Source organism: Salvelinus namaycush, chromosome 8 (genome assembly GCF_016432855.1).
Source record: "Salvelinus namaycush isolate Seneca chromosome 8, SaNama_1.0, whole genome shotgun sequence".
NCBI classification, from domain to species: domain Eukaryota; kingdom Metazoa; phylum Chordata; class Actinopteri; order Salmoniformes; family Salmonidae; genus Salvelinus; species Salvelinus namaycush.
The window spans coordinates 26,529,477-26,547,702 of NC_052314.1; the positions used below are offsets into that span (position 1 = coordinate 26,529,477).

Consider the following 18,226-nt stretch of genomic DNA (forward strand, 5'->3'; position numbering starts at 1 on the left):
CATCCATGGAGGAAGGTTGTATGATCAATTCTAATTTCCTAGGCATCTCTTTGTTCATGCGTTGTCTTGTAAGTTAACTTTAGACTCTATATGCTTTGAATAATGCCTTGTAATGCTTGTTAATGCTTGTAACTTAAGCTTTATGCCTTGTATGTGAATTCATTCATTGTACAATATTAATTAAATATCTGCCTTTGATATAGACAATTCTCAGATCAATTCTTGCTAGTCAATGTCAACTCATTGCCTATTGCTTGCTTGTGTATTTTAATTATCTTTATGGAGTCAGATGAACATTTTAGTAGGCTAATTGCTTAGTCATGAGATATATAGAAATTAATGTAAAAATAATTAAAGCATTTCATGATTCTACTAAAAGATGTCCACCATGAAAATATTGTTGCATTTACATTGCGTAATTTATTGACAGTCTCTAATTAGCACCAGAGATAAAACTTTGTCACAGTTACACACCAGCCGACGGAAGCTAATTGGCGAAAGAAACTAGCTAGCCTAGACGACTTCAAGACACAAGCATGCTTCTTACTGTTCCTGTAGACTTCTAGTTTAGACTTCTGTAGACGCTAGTTAGCACTGGCTCATGAAACTATCTTTAACTTCCTTCATACTGGACGCAGAGACATAAAAACGGTATCCACAATAATATTCTGTTGCAGCTAGCGATGTTCATAAAATAATTATTTTTTACAAAAAAATCACACAAAATATTTAACGAAATAAATAAATTGCAGGCCCCCTGCAGTACCCCAGTTTGAAGCTAATTTGTTGTTTGTAGCCGGCAATCAGTAGATCCTCAACAGGCAGACCAAGTGTAATGTGTAAACCCATGTTTCTCATGAACAATCAATTATTGAACTAAAAATGGTGTTGACAAAAACCTTCACTGGTGAAAAATGTACTACATTTATAGGTAATGTATCCAGGGAAGTGTGGATGGTTAATCATGTCACATTGCCTGAATCGTAAAAGTGTCATGTTACACTAGGTTTACCTTCATGGCACTGTAGAAGAATTCCTAAGACAGATACTGAGGGTATTTCCCAAATGGTACACTATGCCCTATAGGGCTCTTATCAAAAGTAGTGCACTATGTAGGGAATAGAATGCAATTTGGGACATACAAGGACACTATGAAAGTTATTAACTATTAACAGCCAGAAGAGAGGCGCTATCTTTCTTGAGCTCTTTGTGACCTGTGGTGGAGAGTAAGTCTGAAGGTGTTAGCTCCACTGGTTAGAAAACGTAGTACAAATATGTTCATCGTTTCTACAAACTTCCTACTCGTGGTTTGTTAACTAGGATATATTGTTTCATTAATTAATGTCAAATATATTCCTGTGTCTGGCCAAATACCCGTTACACCCCAACATGGACACAAATTAAAAAAAATAGAAGGAAATGATAGGAAGGGGTTGCTACTGGAACTGAGTCTGTGTGTTTATATTCATGACATCTGCCTCCCTCTCACTCTATCAAACCTCTTCCACTTCTCTGAGGCTTGGACAAACATTAGCTAGTGCTTTCACTGCTGCCCACACAGCTGCCCACACATTACTGTAGCTGTATTATTCTTCTCTCTGGGCAAGCTAACTGTACTGCTGGGGATGACTATTATAGGGCTGTTCGCTTTTTAAAAAGTTGGACAGGGAGAGTTGTAGCTTGCAGCTGTGTCATCGTTTAACCATTAAACCATAGTGGCCACCCCCTGTTTGATTCCAGTTCCATCGTTGACTTTGTTCTTCTCATTAATGTCTGACCACTGGGACTTTGACTGAGCCAGCAGCACAGGAGATTCTGTCTTAGTTGTGTTCTTATCCATAGAGGATGTTGGTGAGGATCCTGGTTCTGCTGTACCTGGCGGGGGCACCAGCCCTAGCACAAACCCTCTGCCAGCCTAGTAAGTTACTCAGATTGATCTAAAGAAGACACTTATGTCCTCACAATTTCTACTTGTTTTATTGGTTTTGTGTTTGGTTGGTTGTCATTCTTTAGTTTATATTAGTGTTACAAAATGTTATGTTTACAACTTCTTATTGTGTCCCTGAATGTTTCTTTTAGCTAGTTCGCCAAATATCTATAGTTTAATGTGGGGAGAGAGAGACTGTGCAATACTTGTCAGCTGATCAGAGTTTTCTTGAGGAAGAATTTCACGTGAATGAGTATGGTTATAATGAGTATTTTCATGATTTAAATGGTCTTTGATGTTGTTCAGTTGTTTATGCATTGTCATGTACTACATAGAGGTTTCTAGTTCAACAGTGAATGTTTGAGTGAACACAAAGTAAATACTGTATGGTTGTACAGATAGTTCTTTATCAGGACGGTTTGAAGAACACTTTGTGAGGGATGTCCTATTTACTGTTGGTTTCATTGTCCTGTTTCTTTTTTTTGTTTGACTATTTTTATCTATCAACCCATGTGATTCAAGCCCACATGTTTGTGTCCTCTAAAAAAAAGTGTGTTCTTGTACGCTCAATGTTTCATGGTGAATCCAAAGATTATTCAAATGTGTTTAAGACGGGGGTGAGAATCACTCATCAAGATAAGTCTTATTCTGTCTGTAGATGCATCAAATGGCTGCAGAGTGCGAATCAGCATCAAAACTGCTTTGGGAAATCAGGCTGTACGTACTATGCTTACAAGTGTTCTCTCACATCATTGGTCCTTTATGAAAAGTTTTAAATACAACATTTAGAACTACATTGTGCTGGGTGATGAAATGTCCTTTTTTTGTCTGCAGTATGAATGGAATGAGAATGAAATGTTCCTTTTCCGAGCAACTATGGCCTTTGCCATGAGGAGGTACTACAAAACAGAAACGTACAAGTAAGAAAATCTACAGTTCCCTAAAAAATTGTGCCATATATTTAAACTGAAATCAAAGCACAGTGTAGTACAGCATAATGTTATTTCACTTCCTGCAAAGATTAATTTCCAGCATTACTGTGTGCATATTTTATGACTTCTGTTCAAGTCAATAAAAATGTATTCCTGGTGTGTTGGTGTAATGCTGACAACATGGCATTTATGGCATTATGATGTTTGTGGGACTTTTCCAGTGTCGACAACATTATCATGTGTAATCAGACTCTGAGGGTGTCCTTCTGGTTTGTGGTGACGTCACCTGAAAACTCCACCATGCTTATTCCTAAGGCAGATGTGGAGAAAGCTGTGAGGTAATTTCTTGGTCTACTTTAAAAGGAAAATATCCTGGTATACACCTGTAGATGAACTGAACTCTGAAGTAAAAAGGTGAACGTAAACAGCCACCTGAGTATCTGATGGATAAAACAGAAAATAGATATTATGCTTACAATCTGAACCACAAGGCAAGTGGTATTTACACAGATTCAGAGACCTGTAAAAGATGAGATTTACCAATTGGACCTAAAGTAACCCATTCTATGTCCAACAGGATGTCAAGGCATCGCATCAACAACGCCTTCCTCCTGACAGATAGGACCCTGGAGTTTCTGGGCATCCACCCCACACTAGCAGCGCCAGTCAACCCTGACACCCCTCCCTGGCTCATCGTGTTTGGAGTGGTCATAGGGGCTGTGTTTGCTGGAATCATCGCCCTGCTCGTATCCTCTCTGCTTCAAAAGAGACGGTGAGTCCACCCTTTGACAATACTTCTGTCTCTCTGTTGATAATGCTGTGTTTTGTTATTGAACTATGGCTCATTCTAACCTAGGAAAGAGAAAGGGATGATGGAGGATGGACAGGATGAAGAGGACAGGCAGATGAAAGGAGTGGAAAATGACAACGTCCTGGACGGCATCTACAACAGAGGATTCACAGATGATGATCGCTTCACAAAGCTGTAAAGGCTTCCCCTGCCTGTAAAATGCTACCAAGCAAGCACAGGATGGGCCAAGAGACATTAAAAACCATTACAAATAGACTTTTATGCACTGTGTCTACAGTTTAAAACTGCATTTGCTGTTTATTTTGGTTGTGTTTAAAACGATTTTGTGCCCAATAGAAATAAATGGTAAATAATGTATTGCGTCATTTTGGAGTCATTTTTATTGTAAATAAGAATAGAATATGTTTTTAAACACTTCTACATTAATGTGGATGCTACCATTTCTATTGGGCACAAAATAATCTGAAAGACAACCAAAACAAACAGCAAATGCATTCAACAAGTTTGTAAAGTCACAAGCTTGATGTAATCATTGCATGCTAGGAATATGGGACCAAAAACGAAACTTTGGACTACTTTTAATAATACACATATAAGTGAATTTGTCCCAATACTTTTGGTCCCCTAAAATGGGGGCGACTATGTACAAAAAGTGCTGTAATTTCTAAATGGATCACCCAAAAGTGATGGAAATACCCACAAATTAAAGCTGACAGTCTGCACTTTAACCTCATAGTCATTGTATTGTAGTCATTGTATAGTCATTTCAAATCCAAAGTGCTGGAGTAAAGAGCCAAAACAACCAAACACGTGTCACTGTCCCAATACTTTTGGAGCTCACTGCAAGTTAAAAAAAAAACTGCTTTGAGATAGGCTATAGCGAACACAACACCTTTCAGTTCTGTTTTATCCATGGCTTTAGTTAAGCATTTCTGCAAACCGAGTAGGTGGCATCTGGTCAACAATTTTAATGTATATTTCAAAAGGTCAAATAATAGAATCCCTTAATAAACAGTGATCTTGTTCATTTAGAAATCATGAGTACTTCTTCTCAATCACAAATCTGAAAATAATGAAAATGTAGCAACAGAGAGGCACAAATATATCTGAGAGGGAGGAGAACCACCATGATAATTGATTTACATGTAACTAAGAAATGATTGATGTAATGTCTTCGGTAGCTCCAGCATCTAGTTAAGTGTTAACCACCTATTCAAGTTTTTTACTGCTTTGTTTTGCACAATGTGATCAAATGAAGAAGAACACCAGAACAGATGGGTTTAAATGTCGAATATGTACATTTCCAGTCATTGTTTTAAAGAGCACCCATTTTGATTTTATATTGTTTGTTTTGAAAATCTATTGTGTGAATCAGAGGAAATACAAACAAACTGTAATTTAGATATGTCTCTTCCTTGGCTATTGCAGAATCTCTCTTCCAACCTCTCTAGTCTGTTGAGATTAAAACAGGTTAAACCTCATTAAGGACTACCTATTTATTCAGCTACAGCACATGGAGAATGATTAAAGGGAACGGGGAATACCTAGTCAGTTGTAAAACGGAATGCCTTCAACTGAAATGTGTCTTCCGAAATTTAACCCAACCCCTCTGAATCAGAGAGGTGCTGGTGTAACAGTATAACTTTATGGCGTCCCCTCGCCCCGACCTCGGGCGCGAACCAGGGACCCTCTGCACACATCAACAACAGTCACCCACGAAGCGTCGTTACCCATCGCTCCACAAAAGCAGCGGCCCTTGCAGAGCAAGGGGAACCACTACTTGTAGGTTTCAGAGCAAGTGACGCAACCGACGTTAACTGCCTTGCTCAGTGGCAGAACGACAGATTTTTACCTTGTCATGGACACATGATGGAACACAGAAACACATTCAGTCAGTGCCTGCAATTACACATGCATATGTGGTAGATGCGGTGTCAAATGTAACACGATTTGAATTTTACACGCTGTTCTAAACCAGTTCCTCAGTAATAATTAAATGGCTAAATGGGTGGCTCTAATCTTCCTTAAATATCTCTGATGGGTAGGTCTTCTACCAGTTCCAGCTCTGGTAGTGGAACACACAAGGTCCTTTAATTTATTTTGATCAAATGTAGCATCAGCAACTCTAATGCAGCTGGCAACAAACTCAAGTGTGCTGCTCAAGTGCCTTTGATCCCTCACCAGAAAGGACAACATGTTACAAGGGGAAAGCTTCTGTGATTAATTGACTTGAGAACACCACAACAACCACATTGGAAATTGGACAGTGTAAGCTAGCTAGTCCTACAATTTTGATGATTCAATACATTTGAGGATTGTTATTAGCATTTCACTAATATATAATTGAAAATGTAACTTCTTAACTCAGGAAATAGCTAGCTATGTCTAAAAGTTTGTTGTTTTTGACCTGGGTAAATTGAAAAGCTAGCTAACTAGATACACTGTATATCTAACTGTAGCTAGCTAGCTAACATTAGATAGCCACGTAGCTAACTAGCTATGTTCAATAAAGTTAAAGAGAAAGAACACTGACAAATATCATACCTAGCTAAAACCAGAGCAGGAAAAGAAGACTGTCACAGCTAAAGTAGTGTCTAGCTAACTGTCATGTGTTTCGGTCTGTTTCTGTACCTGTCATCCTCCATCTCATCTGCTTTGTTTTTGTTTTCTCCCTATCTCAGATTATACTCTTTGGCCCTTCTGGGTAGATATCCATGTGGACCCACCACTTCAAAGGCAATGTGTGAGTTTCCTGATCAAAAATCGTGAAATCGATTGATGAGTTGCAAGCTAGTGATGCTTTAGGCTATGTTCTTCTCTAAATCCTCTCCAATTCTTACACAAATTACATTTCAGCCATGTCTTTGCAGATTTCTAATAATATCACAACTTTCCCTACAGGGGAGTGGTGTTGGATGCAAGGAGAGAAAATCTAACTGTACCAAGAAACAATGGACGTACTCACTTCTCTACATGACCAGGGGATCCAGATTGGAGTGGCATCACGGTTAGTTCACACAGGAATCAACTGCATGCTATTTTATTTTATAATCTGATTAAATATCTATGTAAAACTTGTTTAGACAATGGCAATTTCTGTTATTAGCCTCTAGATTGGTAATTCTTTGAAATAACATGCCAGCATTGTAAATTATTTAAATGTTCCTTCTATTCCCCAGCACAGGGGAGGTGGATGGAGCCAATCAGCTGTTGTCCCTCTTCAATCTCAACCAATACATATCCTTCAAGGAAATATACCCATGGTCAAAGGTCCCTTACTTCAAAAAGTATGTATCTAAACTTGAGATTATGCGACCACTGCCACCGGTCCTGAACGATTCTTCTGTCTTCAACACGAATACTGTTAGTTGGAGAATGGAAGTGTGTGTTTGTGTGTTTCAAATCAAATCACATTTTATTAGGCACATGCTTCATAAACAACAGGTGTAGACTAACAGTGAAATCCTTACTTATGGGCCCTTCCCAACAATGCAGAGAGAGAGAAAATAGAGAAAAGTCATAACACGTCATAATAAAAGTAATAATAAATACCCAATGAGTAACGATAACTTGGGTACTAGTACCGGGTCGATGTGCAGGGGTACATGGTAATTGAGGTAGATATGTAGATATGTACAACAGGATAGATAATAAACAGTAGCAGCAGGGTATGTGATGAGTCAAGAGTTAGTGCAGAAAGGGTCAATGCACATAGTCCGGTTAGCTATTTGGTTAACTATTTAGCTAACTATTTAGCAGTCTTATGGCTTAGGGGGTAGAAGCTGCTCAAGGTCTTGTTGGTTCAAGACTTGGTGCATCGTTACTGCTTGCCGTGCAGTAGCAGAGAGAACCGTATATGACTTGGGTGGCTGGAGACTTTGACCATTTTTAAGGCCTTCCTCTGACACTGCCTAGTATACAGGTCCTGGGTGGCATGGAGCTCGGCTCCAGTGATGTACGCATTACCCTCCATAGGGCCTTGAGGTCAGATGCCAAGCAGTTGCCATACCAAGCGGTGATGCAGCCAGACAAGATGCTCTCAATGGTGCAGCTGTAGAACGTTTTGAGGATCTGAGGACCCAATGCCAATTACTTTCAGCCTCCTGAGGGGGAAGAGGCATTGTCATGCCCTCTTCACGATTGTGTTGGTGTGTGTGGACCATGATAGATCCTTAGTGATGTGGACACCGAGGAACTTGAAGCTCTCGACCCGCTCCACTACAGCCCTGTCAATGTGAATGGGCCGTGCTTTGCCCTCTGTTTCCTGTAGTCCACGATCAGCTCATTTGTCTTGCTGACGTTGAGGGAGAGGTTGTTGTCCTGACACCACCTCCTCCCTATAGGCTGTCTCATCATCGTCGGTGATCAGGGCTACCACCGCCGTGTCGTCAGCTAACTTGATGTTGTTGGAGTCGTGGGGGGCAACAGGGAGTACAGGAAGGGACTAAGCACGCAACCCTGAGGGGCCCCTGTGTTGAGGGTCAGCGTGGCTGATATGTTGTTGCCTACCCTCATCACCTGGAGGCGGCCCGTCAGGAAGTCCAGGATCCAGTTGCAGAGGGAGATGTTTAGTCCCACGGTCCTTAGGTTAGTGATGAGCTTGGATGGTACTATGGTGTTGAATGCTGAGCTGTAGTCAATGAACAACATTCTCACATATGTGTTCCTCTTGTCCAGGTGGGAGAAGGCAGTGTGGAGTGCAATACAAATTGCCTTATCTGTGGATCTGTTCGGGGCGGTGTGTGAATTGGAGTGGGTCCAGGGTATCTGGGATGATGATGTTGATGTGAGACATGACCAGCCTTTCAAAGTGTTTCATGTCTACAGATGTGAGTGCTACAGTCATTTAGACAGATTACCTTGGTGTTCTTGGGCACAGGGACTATGGTGGTCTGCTTAAAACACGTAGGTATAACAGACTGGGTCAGGGAGAGGTTGAAAAATGTCAGTGAAGACACTTGCCATTGGTCAGTGCATGCTCTGACTATGCTTCCTGGTAATCCGTCTGTTCTTGTGAATGTTGACCTGTTTAAGAGGTCTTACTCACATCGGCTACAGAGAACGTGATCACATAGTTGTCCGGAACAACTGTTGCTCTTATATCATGCTTGCCTCAAAGCTGCCATACAAGGCATTTAGCTCGTCTGGTAGGCTCAGGTTACTGGTAAGCTCACAGCTGGGTTTCCCTTTGTAATCCGTGATAGTTTGCAAGCCCTGCCACATCCGAGGAGCATCAGAGCCGGGGTAGTAGGATTCGTTTTTAGTCCTGTATTTTTGCTTTGCCTGTTTGATGGCTTGTCGGAGGTCGTAGTGGGAGGATAGAGTTACGGTCAGATTTGCCAAATGGAGGGCGAAAGAGCTTTGTAATCGTTTGTGTGTGTGGAGTAAATGTGATCTAGAGTTTAGTCTCCTCTAGTTGCACATGTGACATGCTTGCAGAAATGAGGTAAAACCAATTTCAGTTTCCATGCATTAAAATCACCGGCCACTAGGAGCCCCTCCTCTGGATGAGCATTTTATTGTTTGCTTATGTCCTATACAGTTTGTTGAGTGCGGTCTTAGTGCCAGCATCGATTTGTGGTGATAAATAGATATATAATATAGATGAAAACTCTCTTGTTAAATACACTGAACAAAAATATAAAGGCAACATGTAAAGTGTTGGTCCCATGTTTCAGCGAAAATAAAATATCCCAGAAATTGTCCATACTGCACAGAAAGATTATTTCTCAAATTGTGTGCACATATTTGTTTACATCCCTGTTAGTGAGCATTTCTCCTTCGCTAAGATAATCCACCTGACATGTGTGGCATATCAAGAAGCTAATTAAACAGCATGATCATTACACAGGTGCACTTTGAGCTGGGGACAATAAAAGATCACTAAAATGTGCAGTTTTGTCACACAACACAATGTCACAGATGTCTCAAGTTGAGGTAGCATGCAATTGGCATGTTGACTGCAGGAATGTCCACCAGAGCTGTTGCCAGATAATTTAATGTTCATTTCTCTACCATAAGCTGCCTTCAACATAATTTAAAAGAATTTGGCAGTATGTCCAACTGGCAGACCACGTGTATGATGTCATGTGGGCGAGCGGTTTGCTGATGTCAACGTTGTGAACAGAGTGCCACATGGTGGAGGTGGGGTTATAGTATGGGCAGGCATAAGCTACAGACAACGAATACAATTGCATTTTATCTATGGCAATTTGAATTCACAGAGATACAGTGATGAGATCCTGAGGCCCATTGTCGTGCCTGTCATCTGCCGCCATCACCTCATGTTTCAGCATGATAATGCACAGCCCCATGTCGCAAGGATCTATACACAATTTCTGGATGCTAAAAATGTCCCAGTTCTTCCATGGCCTGCATACTCACCAAACATGTCCCCCATTGAGCATGTTTGAGATGTTCTGGACCAACGTTTATGACAGCGTATTCCAGTTTCCACCGATATCCAACAACTTCGTACAGCCATTGAAGAGGAGTGGGACAACATTCCACAGCCCACAATCAACAGCCTGATCCACTCTTTGCGAAGGAGATGTGGGGTGGTCACATCAGATACTGACTGGTTTTCTGATCCATGCCCCTACATTTTTTAAAAAGGTATCTGTGACCAATAGATGCATATCTGTTTTCCCAGTCATGTGAAATCCAAAGATTAGGGCCTAATTAATTTATTTCAATTGACTGATTTCCTTATATGAACTGTAACTCACTAAAATCTCAATTTTTTTGGCATTTATATTTTTGTCCAGTATATTATGGTCTACAGCTTATCATGACGGAATCTAACTCATGCGAGCAGAACCTTGAGACTTCCTTATTAGATTTCGAGCACCAGCTGAAAGACATACCCCTCCCCTCCTAACCTTACCCGACGCTGCTGTACGGTCTTGACGATGCATAGAAAAACTAGCTAGATGTGTATTATCCATGTCCTTGTTCAGCCACGAATCAGAGAGACATAGGATATTACAGTTCAGGTCCCATTGATAGAATAGTCTCAAACAGAGCTTGTCCAATTTGTTCTCCAGTGATTGTACTGTACGTTCGCCAATAGAACGGAGGATAGAGGTAGATTATTTATACGCCAACATAGTTTCGATAGGGTGCCCACATGCTGGCCTCTCTTACGCCGCCTTTTCCTTTTCCGAGTCTCGATGTTTAGTTCCTGGTCCGGGGTGTGCAGTATTTCCTGCGTCGCCGACTCGAGAAGAAATCTTCATTCAATTCGAGGTTAGTGACAGCTGTCCAGAAGCGGTTTTGGGTCATAGGAAACGATGGCAGAAACATTATGTACAAAAATTATGCAAAAAAACCACGCACTATAGCAGAAACGGCAGCTATCCTTTTCGGCGACATTCTTTCATGTTTGTGTTTATGCTTGGGTAACTGGTCGTCAAAGTGTGTTTGTAGTGGAACTCACTGTCATTGTGTCTTTGTTCAGGCTCCAGGCAGACAGTGGATTCAAGCTTCAGTGAGATGACTTTCTTTGATGCTGAACATAGGAACATCAAAGACATCATTCGACTAGGTACTTTCCACCTCCATAAAGTATATAAACTCAAACCAATTTATAACTTCATGAAGTCCACTCTAACTTCCAAAGTCATTAAAATATATACACAACAGAGAAAATATATCGATGATTTCAAAATGATTCTATACCATGAGAGTGTCATGACAGCTGTTTTGGAGTATAGCAACTTAGCAAGTGTTACGAACTGGCTCGTAGCCTGTAACAAAAAGGGAGACAACGTGGAGATATATTTTTATTATATAAAGTCAACTAAACTCAGCAAAAAAAGAAAAGTCCTCTCACTGAGAGGTTTATTTTCAGAACATAACAAGATTCAACAACTGAGACATAAACTGAACAAGTTCCACAGACATGTGACTAACAGAAATGGAATAATGTGTCCCTGAACAAAGGGGGGTCAAACTCAAAAGTACCAGTTAGTGTCTGGTGTGGCCACCAGCTGCATTAAGTACTGCAGTGCATCTCCTCCTTGTGGACTGCACCAGATTTGACAGTTCTTGCTGTGAGATATTACCCCACTCTTCCACCAAGGCACCTGCAAGTTCACGGACATTTCTGGGGGTAATGGCCTTAGCCCTCACCCTCCGATCCAACAGGTCCCAGACGTGCTCAATGGCATTGAGATCCGGGCTCTTCGCTGGCCAAGGTAGAACACTGACATTCTTATCTTGCAGGAAATCATGCACAGAACGAGCAGAATGGCTGATGGCATTGCCATGCTTGAGGGTCATGTCAGGATGAGCCTGCAGGAAGAGGACCACATGAGGGAGGAGGATGTCTTCCCTGTAACACACAGCGTTGAGATTGCCTGCAACACACAGCGTTGAGATTGCCTGCAATGACAACAAGCTCAGTCCGATGATGCTGTGACACACCGCCCCAGACCATGACAGACCCTCCACCTCCAAATCGATCCCACTCCAGAGTACAGGCCTCGGTGTAACGCTCATTCCTTCGACGATTAACGAGAATCCGACCATCACCCCTGGTGAGACAAAACCGCGACTCGTCAGTATAGAGCACTTTTTGCCAGTCCTGTCTGGTCCAGCGGTGGTGGGTTTGTGCCCATAGACTACGTTGTTGCCGGTGATGTCTGGTGAGGACCTGCCTTACAACAGGCATACAAGCCCTCAGTCCAGCCTCTCTCAGTCTATTGCGGACAGTCTGAGCACTGATGGGGAGATTGTGCGTTCCTGGTGTAACTCGGGCAGTTATTGTTGCCATCCTGTACCTGTCCCGCAGGTGTGATGTTCGGATGTACCGATCCTGTGCAGGTGTTGTTACACGTGGTCTGCCACTGCGAGGATGATCAGCTGTCCATCCTGTCTCCCTGTAGCGCTGTCTTAGGCGTCTCACAGTACAGACATTGCAATTTATTGCCCTAGCCACATCTACTGGGTTCTGCAAAGCCACTTTTGTGAGTCAAAACTCATCCGCCAAAACCGCAGCTTCAAAGACAGCCTTCACTTTTCGTTCGCTAATATACGTGGCTATTCGATCAGGGATTGTGTCCTTAAATTGCTCAAGCATAATCAGATCACACAGCCCCTGGAAAGTCGTAACCGCAGAGGCAGAACACCAGCGATTAATCTGTGAAGATAACTCTCGCACAAACTCAATATGAGTCTGTTTATCAGCCCTTTTTAAAGTTCTAAATCATTGGCGGTAAGCCTCAGGAACCAATTCGTAAATCTGTAGCACAGCCATTTTAACCTTAGCATAGCTGAGACTGTCGGCTACACCAAGAGCTGAATATGCTTCCTGCGCTTTACCAGTCAACACACACTGCAACATTAAAGTGAGATCAGAATTAGGCCAACTCCTAGCGCCAGCAACAGACTCAAACAACGAAAATAAGTCTTAGGGTCCTTCTCATTAAATTTTGTCAACAGCTGTAAGTTTCCAACAATATCATATGTGTCCGGGGCACGACCGAGAGACGAGCGACCCCTAGCTAAATCAGGGTCACCTTCCCTAAGCAAACTCTCCCCGAGAGCTTTCCTTCTCTAACCAATTCTAGCTGCTCTTGTTGCAGCTTGATTTTAGCACGCTCCAAATCCTGTTTAAATTCCTTTTCATGCTTAACACAATCAGCATGCTCCAAATCCTGTTTAAGTTCCAATTCCTTTCCATGCTTAACACGATCATGCTCTAGCTGTAACAGCTGATAAAAAAGACTACTAGGGCTAACAGATGGAACGGACAATGTAGCGAAATGGGAAGACGGCTTAGGGGGGTGGCGATTCCTCAGCAGAGTCTGCCCCAGTGATACCTACGAGTATGCCAATCTCTATCAGCTTGGCCTTCAATATCAACCTAACATCATTTTTTGACGTATTTCACTAATTTCAACCTAGTAGTGTTCAGCGATATTCAACAGCTGTTCTTTAGTACATAACAACAAACCCTGGGCACCAAACAGCGCAAATCAAAGAAAGTTGTAACAAGAGATGCAAACAAAGCACCTACAGTGTTAATCAAACACTGACTTCATGTTTTCTCCCAAACAAAATACTCATACCAGTTAGCCTAACGACACAAGTATTAGTCCTACTTACATACTTTCCAAGCCTATTATCATCGGACAACACTTATAACCAACACTTATAAGACTAGGCAGTGAATATCAACCAAAGTGCATCCCAATTAACATTAACCCATCATAATGCAACAAAATACTATACGCCAAAATGTCTAGCATCCAACCTTATGATCCCGGACGAGCCCCCACTTGTTACACACCGGCTCGTAGCCCGTAACAAAGAGGGATACAAACATTTTCATTAAATAAAGTAAACTATATCCAAGTAATAATGGAATGTGTAGTCAGTAGTGTGAGTGGATGCGTGCACAGATGGTGATAATGAGGGGTGTTGAGAGATGCCAAAACAAATGAACATAAAGAAGCCTCAAAATGCCACAACCAAAAATAACAGTGTGTCTGCATGAAGAGAGTCTCCTCAATGTATGGGGGAAAGGTGTATTTATCCCTGGGACCTGGGCCCAGGTGTGTCCCATTTCGCTGACGACCCTCCCGGCTCCGCCCACCGACAAAAGCAAAGAGAAAGAATTTGGCAGACAGAGTGGGAGGGTCGTTACACAAGTATGTTGCATAAATCGTTCACTCCCAAAGGAGATAACAAGACAAGTAACTTTACTTTAATTTGTGCAGTGTGTTCTGGTTCCGAAAGGAGTGACTATGAGACTAGTGGTTGAAGAGATTCTACAGTTCTCCCAGGGTGCAAAATGAGTACTTGAGGACAGAGTTGATGCATTGATGCAATGCATAGACTTGACCTCTGTGGGCAGTGTTGCACTGCCACAAACCTAATATCAGCACTTCACTGTTTTCAACATTACTACACTGTTAATGTGTATAACCAACATAATGTTGGTTCAGATTGGCCAGAGCCATGCAATATATGTGTTTTATACTGTATAAAACACAACTGTACATAGTCATGGTAATAATTTCCCTCATACTTTGTTATCTCTTTGTCATTAGTTTGGTATTAATGTAAATACTCAACTCGTCCTTTCTTTCATTTACTGTTAGGACCATTCTCTCATTGGGCCCTAGACTATTCATTCACAGTTTTCTTTTATTCCTCTTTCTCATTGCCATCTCTGTTCTTCTTGTAAGCCTCGGGTCAATCTCCACACCTCATTTTTCACCCCAAAGAGCTATAGATTGTTTGTCAAATTTCTCAAGTTCAAATCGAATTCTCATTAAGATAGTTGGTTGATTAAGATTTAATTTCCCCTGGTTAGCCTGGTGGGACAAACAAACAGCAGTTTGGCCAAGGCCCCAGGTCTCTGCTAAATTTAGTCATCACACAGTAATCGAAAAATTCTAAAAGCAATTCGTTTTTGCAATAGTAGTACAAATGAGCCGTACAGTGTTATCTCAATCTCAATATCTTTTGGGGGAGATATTGATAGGTGGTCATATGAATCATTCTTTAGTTCAATTATGAATAGTAAAGTAAACAGTACGATTGCGTGCGTAAGCTTACCCAATTCCATGTCCGTTTTTAAAGAAAGAGAAGGATTGTGCAGTTCGATGGATTGCAAAGATGAAATGAGTAATAGATCAGTCAATAAACAGGTTTCTAGCTGAACTATCTAGGAAAACTCATGTGGGAAATAACGTGGCACAACAGACATCTTCTTTAACACCAACCATTTAATCACTACAAATGATGAAATAATGACAGTGTTTCTCATAAAGGGACACTTTCGTGGTCTGTGTGAAATCCTCCACTCAATAATCACCACATGGCAGAGGATGATATTTACAGTATGCACATAATCATGTTGCTATAGTAGGAAACATATTCAACTTTTTACAAGGCTTCTTTCTTCAAAGACGTATTATGTCTAGTCAGTGTGCAAATTGCATAGTGTTTCATAGAACCTATTACTGTGATTATAATTACTGGGACAATACATAGCCTGGGTGTCAAAGTCTATACAATTCTGAAGAGCTACCTCCTGATTGTGACATAATATCATCACCCGAACAGCTTTCATTTGACTGGATGTAATGTGCACAGATTCACCCTTATATATTCACATTAGCTCTATAAGTGTGTGTCTGTGTGTATGCCTACAGTATGCAAGTGTAGAAGTGTGGAATTGGTATGCTTTTTAGAATGAGTTCAATTCAGTTATCCATGTTTAAATGTCGCCTTTGGGAACAACAGTGTTCTAAGTGAAAGTGCACCTAATTAACTATCAACATTAAATATCACAATTCCCTTTCATTTTTCATGAGGCCTATTTTCCAACAATGCAGCTTTCAGGGCTGGGAATCAATATTTCAGAAAGTGCATTTTTCATAACTTCAGTGTAGAAAGCCTAGGTGCATTATTCATATCCGTTACAAGGAAAGTCTAAAAGTGACATTTTTGATATACTGTTTAATAAACACAAGGGTGAGTTTATGAGATGTGCTAATGGATCCTCCGGCATGTCTCAGCTGTGCTGCATAGCCAACAAGCAGGAAGTTTAGTCATTGAACAGAACAGAACAGAACAATTTTCTCTCTGAAGTCGTGCATAACACCCCCGTATTGCTTTTAAATTGCATCTGTTGGAGTGTTTCTCTCTCCTTTCCAAACTCCTATTCAGTCTCTTTGATTTGCAGGTTCCCTAAAAATCCCACCTTGAGACCTCTTTCTCTTCATCAACACTCTCTGTTTTGCTCATATCGTTGACATCCAAACCCTGGCTTCTATCTTCTGCCCGTGTCGTCTCCTCCACTGAACTTCTCTCACACTCCTTTTCTTGTTCTCTCTCTTCGATTATCTTCACTAGCCTATGGAACTTCTGGTCCAACTCGTCTACCGTTTCCCTCCCTCTCTCCTCCTCCCTCTCGCCCTCGCTTTCCAGTGAGCTCAGTGACCCTGCCCGGGAGTCCCCCCCCTCAAACTCATAGGTTTGCAGTGAGTCGTAGGGTGGCTGGGATAGGTCAGTCACCTGGTCCAAACGGTGCTTCAGGAAGTCCTCCATCCTCAAAGGCAGGGAGGGGTTACAGTTAGCCCCACCCTTTTCCCCTGCCCTGTTAGACACCAGTCCCCGTGCACAGCCCCACCCCCTGCCGTATCCCAGCATGCCTCCAGAGAGGCTCCTACCAAGCGCGTACATGTTCAGGAATTCTGCACTGCCTGGATACAAAGTAGTCCCGGTCACAGGTATCCCTCCACTGCCCTGGTTTAGTGAACCCACAATGCTGTATGTTGACTCCCCCAGTGTTTTAGTGTGGGTGTCACCAACAGTGTCTTCATTCTTCTCTGAGCTGGGGAGAGTAGAGGAATCTGTGTCTGTGTCATCTACTGCAGAGCTGGAAGCTCCAGTGGTGGTGGTGGTCTGTGAGGGAGAGGACTCTGTCTTGTTCTCCTGCTGCTCTGAGGAAGAGATGCTACTGCTGTGACTCTGGGAGCATGAGCCATTTGGGACAGAGTAGGTCAGAACCAGTGCTTCATCTGTCAGTACAGACTCAGGCTGTGTCTGGGGAGGAAATACACAATGATTTTATGAGTAATTATAAATACTTTAATAGGAAAAATGGTCAGAGATTGACCAAAATCTCTGAGGGAGATAATAACAACATTATTACACCCATTATATGTGAAAGTTAATATCTGACCCTGATTGGTCCCTGGTCCGGATGCAGCTGCTGTTGCTGGTTGTCAGTGTTGGTCTCCCTGCCTCCCTCTCTCTCTGTGGGTCTGCTGTCAGCCATCATGCTCTCTGGTCCTTCTCTGCTGGGGAACCGTGGCTCAGCAGGATTGAGATGAACCGCTCCAGACTCTAGCAGATCAAATGTGCCCTGGTTCTGGATGACTAGGGAATTATTAACGTTACCCATCTGATGGCCAGGAAGCCCATAGGTTTCCATCAGTTTGGCCAGCTGCAGACCCGACTGGAATGGAGTGCGCCCCTCGGGAAGGTCTCTGAGGACAGGCAGGGTGTGGATGCTGTAGCAGAGGTGTCCGTACACAGGGGTTGAGCCTGGATGCCTGGGGTCCAAAGCAGAGTGTGGGGTCCGGCTCCAGCTGTAAGTCCTAGCCCTGGCCTGATTCTGCTGTGTGTACCATCTGGGCAAAGAGATGAGCATAAGGCAGAGGAACACACATGCATGCAAGTACACACACACAGACACATGGCCTCACACACACTACACAAACCAACGTCACAGCTCACATGTTCCTGCTGTCCTGCATGCGCTGTACTCTGTGCATGCTCTGGAGCGCGGTGATGTCAAAGGCAGCAGTGTCTGCTTCCCCTCCCCCTTCGTCATCGTAGGTAATGATGTTCTCCCTCACATCATCCTCCTCAAATGGGGAGTGGGAGTCTCGCTTCTGATGCCGCAGAGACAGAGACAGAGCACACACCACTAGGGAGGCAGGGAGGCAGGGAGGGAGAGCGGGAGAGAGAGAGAGAGAGAGAGAGAGAGAGAGAGAGAGGGAGAGAGAGAGAGAGGGGTACATGATGGTAAAT

The 18,226-nt window shown here is 42.4% G+C and overlaps 2 protein-coding genes and 1 pseudogene across 3 annotated transcripts; 2 read left to right on the top strand and 1 right to left on the bottom strand.

The window, feature by feature from the left end:
* Positions 1 to 5,151, top strand: LOC120051852 (collectrin-like). Of its 2 annotated transcripts, XM_038998737.1 has the most exons (7): positions 1 to 68; positions 1,843 to 1,918; positions 2,586 to 2,644; positions 2,762 to 2,847; positions 3,081 to 3,197; positions 3,437 to 3,631; positions 3,716 to 4,073. In XM_038998737.1, the coding sequence occupies exons 1-7, from the start codon at positions 6 to 8 to the stop codon at positions 3,846 to 3,848; spliced, it is 729 nt and encodes a 242-aa protein (XP_038854665.1). In that variant the 5' UTR covers positions 1 to 5; the 3' UTR covers positions 3,849 to 4,073. The 2 variants fall into 2 exon arrangements, with proteins under 2 accessions (XP_038854665.1, XP_038854666.1); XM_038998738.1 differs by lacking the exon at positions 1 to 68 and having other exon boundaries at positions 1,614 to 1,918; positions 3,716 to 5,151.
* Positions 5,152 to 5,190: 39 nt separating this feature from the next.
* Positions 5,191 to 14,472, top strand: LOC120052083 (annotated as a pseudogene).
* A 960-nt stretch (positions 14,473 to 15,432) lies between these two features.
* Positions 15,433 to 17,872, bottom strand: LOC120051853. Its single transcript, XM_038998739.1, has 2 exons — positions 17,373 to 17,872; positions 15,433 to 17,233 (listed from the first exon to the last, which is right to left on the bottom strand). The coding sequence occupies exons 1-2, from the start codon at positions 17,841 to 17,843 to the stop codon at positions 16,376 to 16,378; spliced, it is 1,329 nt and encodes a 442-aa protein (XP_038854667.1). The 5' UTR covers positions 17,844 to 17,872; the 3' UTR covers positions 15,433 to 16,375.
* Between the last annotated feature and the right edge of the window lie 354 nt (positions 17,873 to 18,226).

What these genes read in the sequence shown, in the direction of transcription:
- LOC120051852 (XM_038998737.1), top strand. Translation starts at nt 6, where the DNA reads ATGGAGGAAGGTTGTATGATCAATTCTAATTTCCTAGGCATCTCTTTG. An exon ending in CTTTGTTCATGCGTTGTCTT is followed by an intron (nt 69 to 1,842) that starts GTAAGTTAACTT and finishes TCTTATCCATAG; the next exon opens with AGGATGTTGGTGAGGATCCT. An exon ending in TCTCTGCTTCAAAAGAGACG is followed by an intron (nt 3,632 to 3,715) that starts GTGAGTCCACCC and finishes ATTCTAACCTAG; the next exon opens with GAAAGAGAAAGGGATGATGG.
- LOC120051853 (XM_038998739.1), bottom strand. Translation starts at nt 17,843, where the DNA reads ATGCTCATCTCTTTGCCCAGATGGTACACACAGCAGAATCAGGCCAGG. An exon ending in CGGACCAGGGACCAATCAGG is followed by an intron (nt 17,234 to 17,372) that starts GTCAGATATTAA and finishes TTTCCTCCCCAG; the next exon opens with ACACAGCCTGAGTCTGTACT.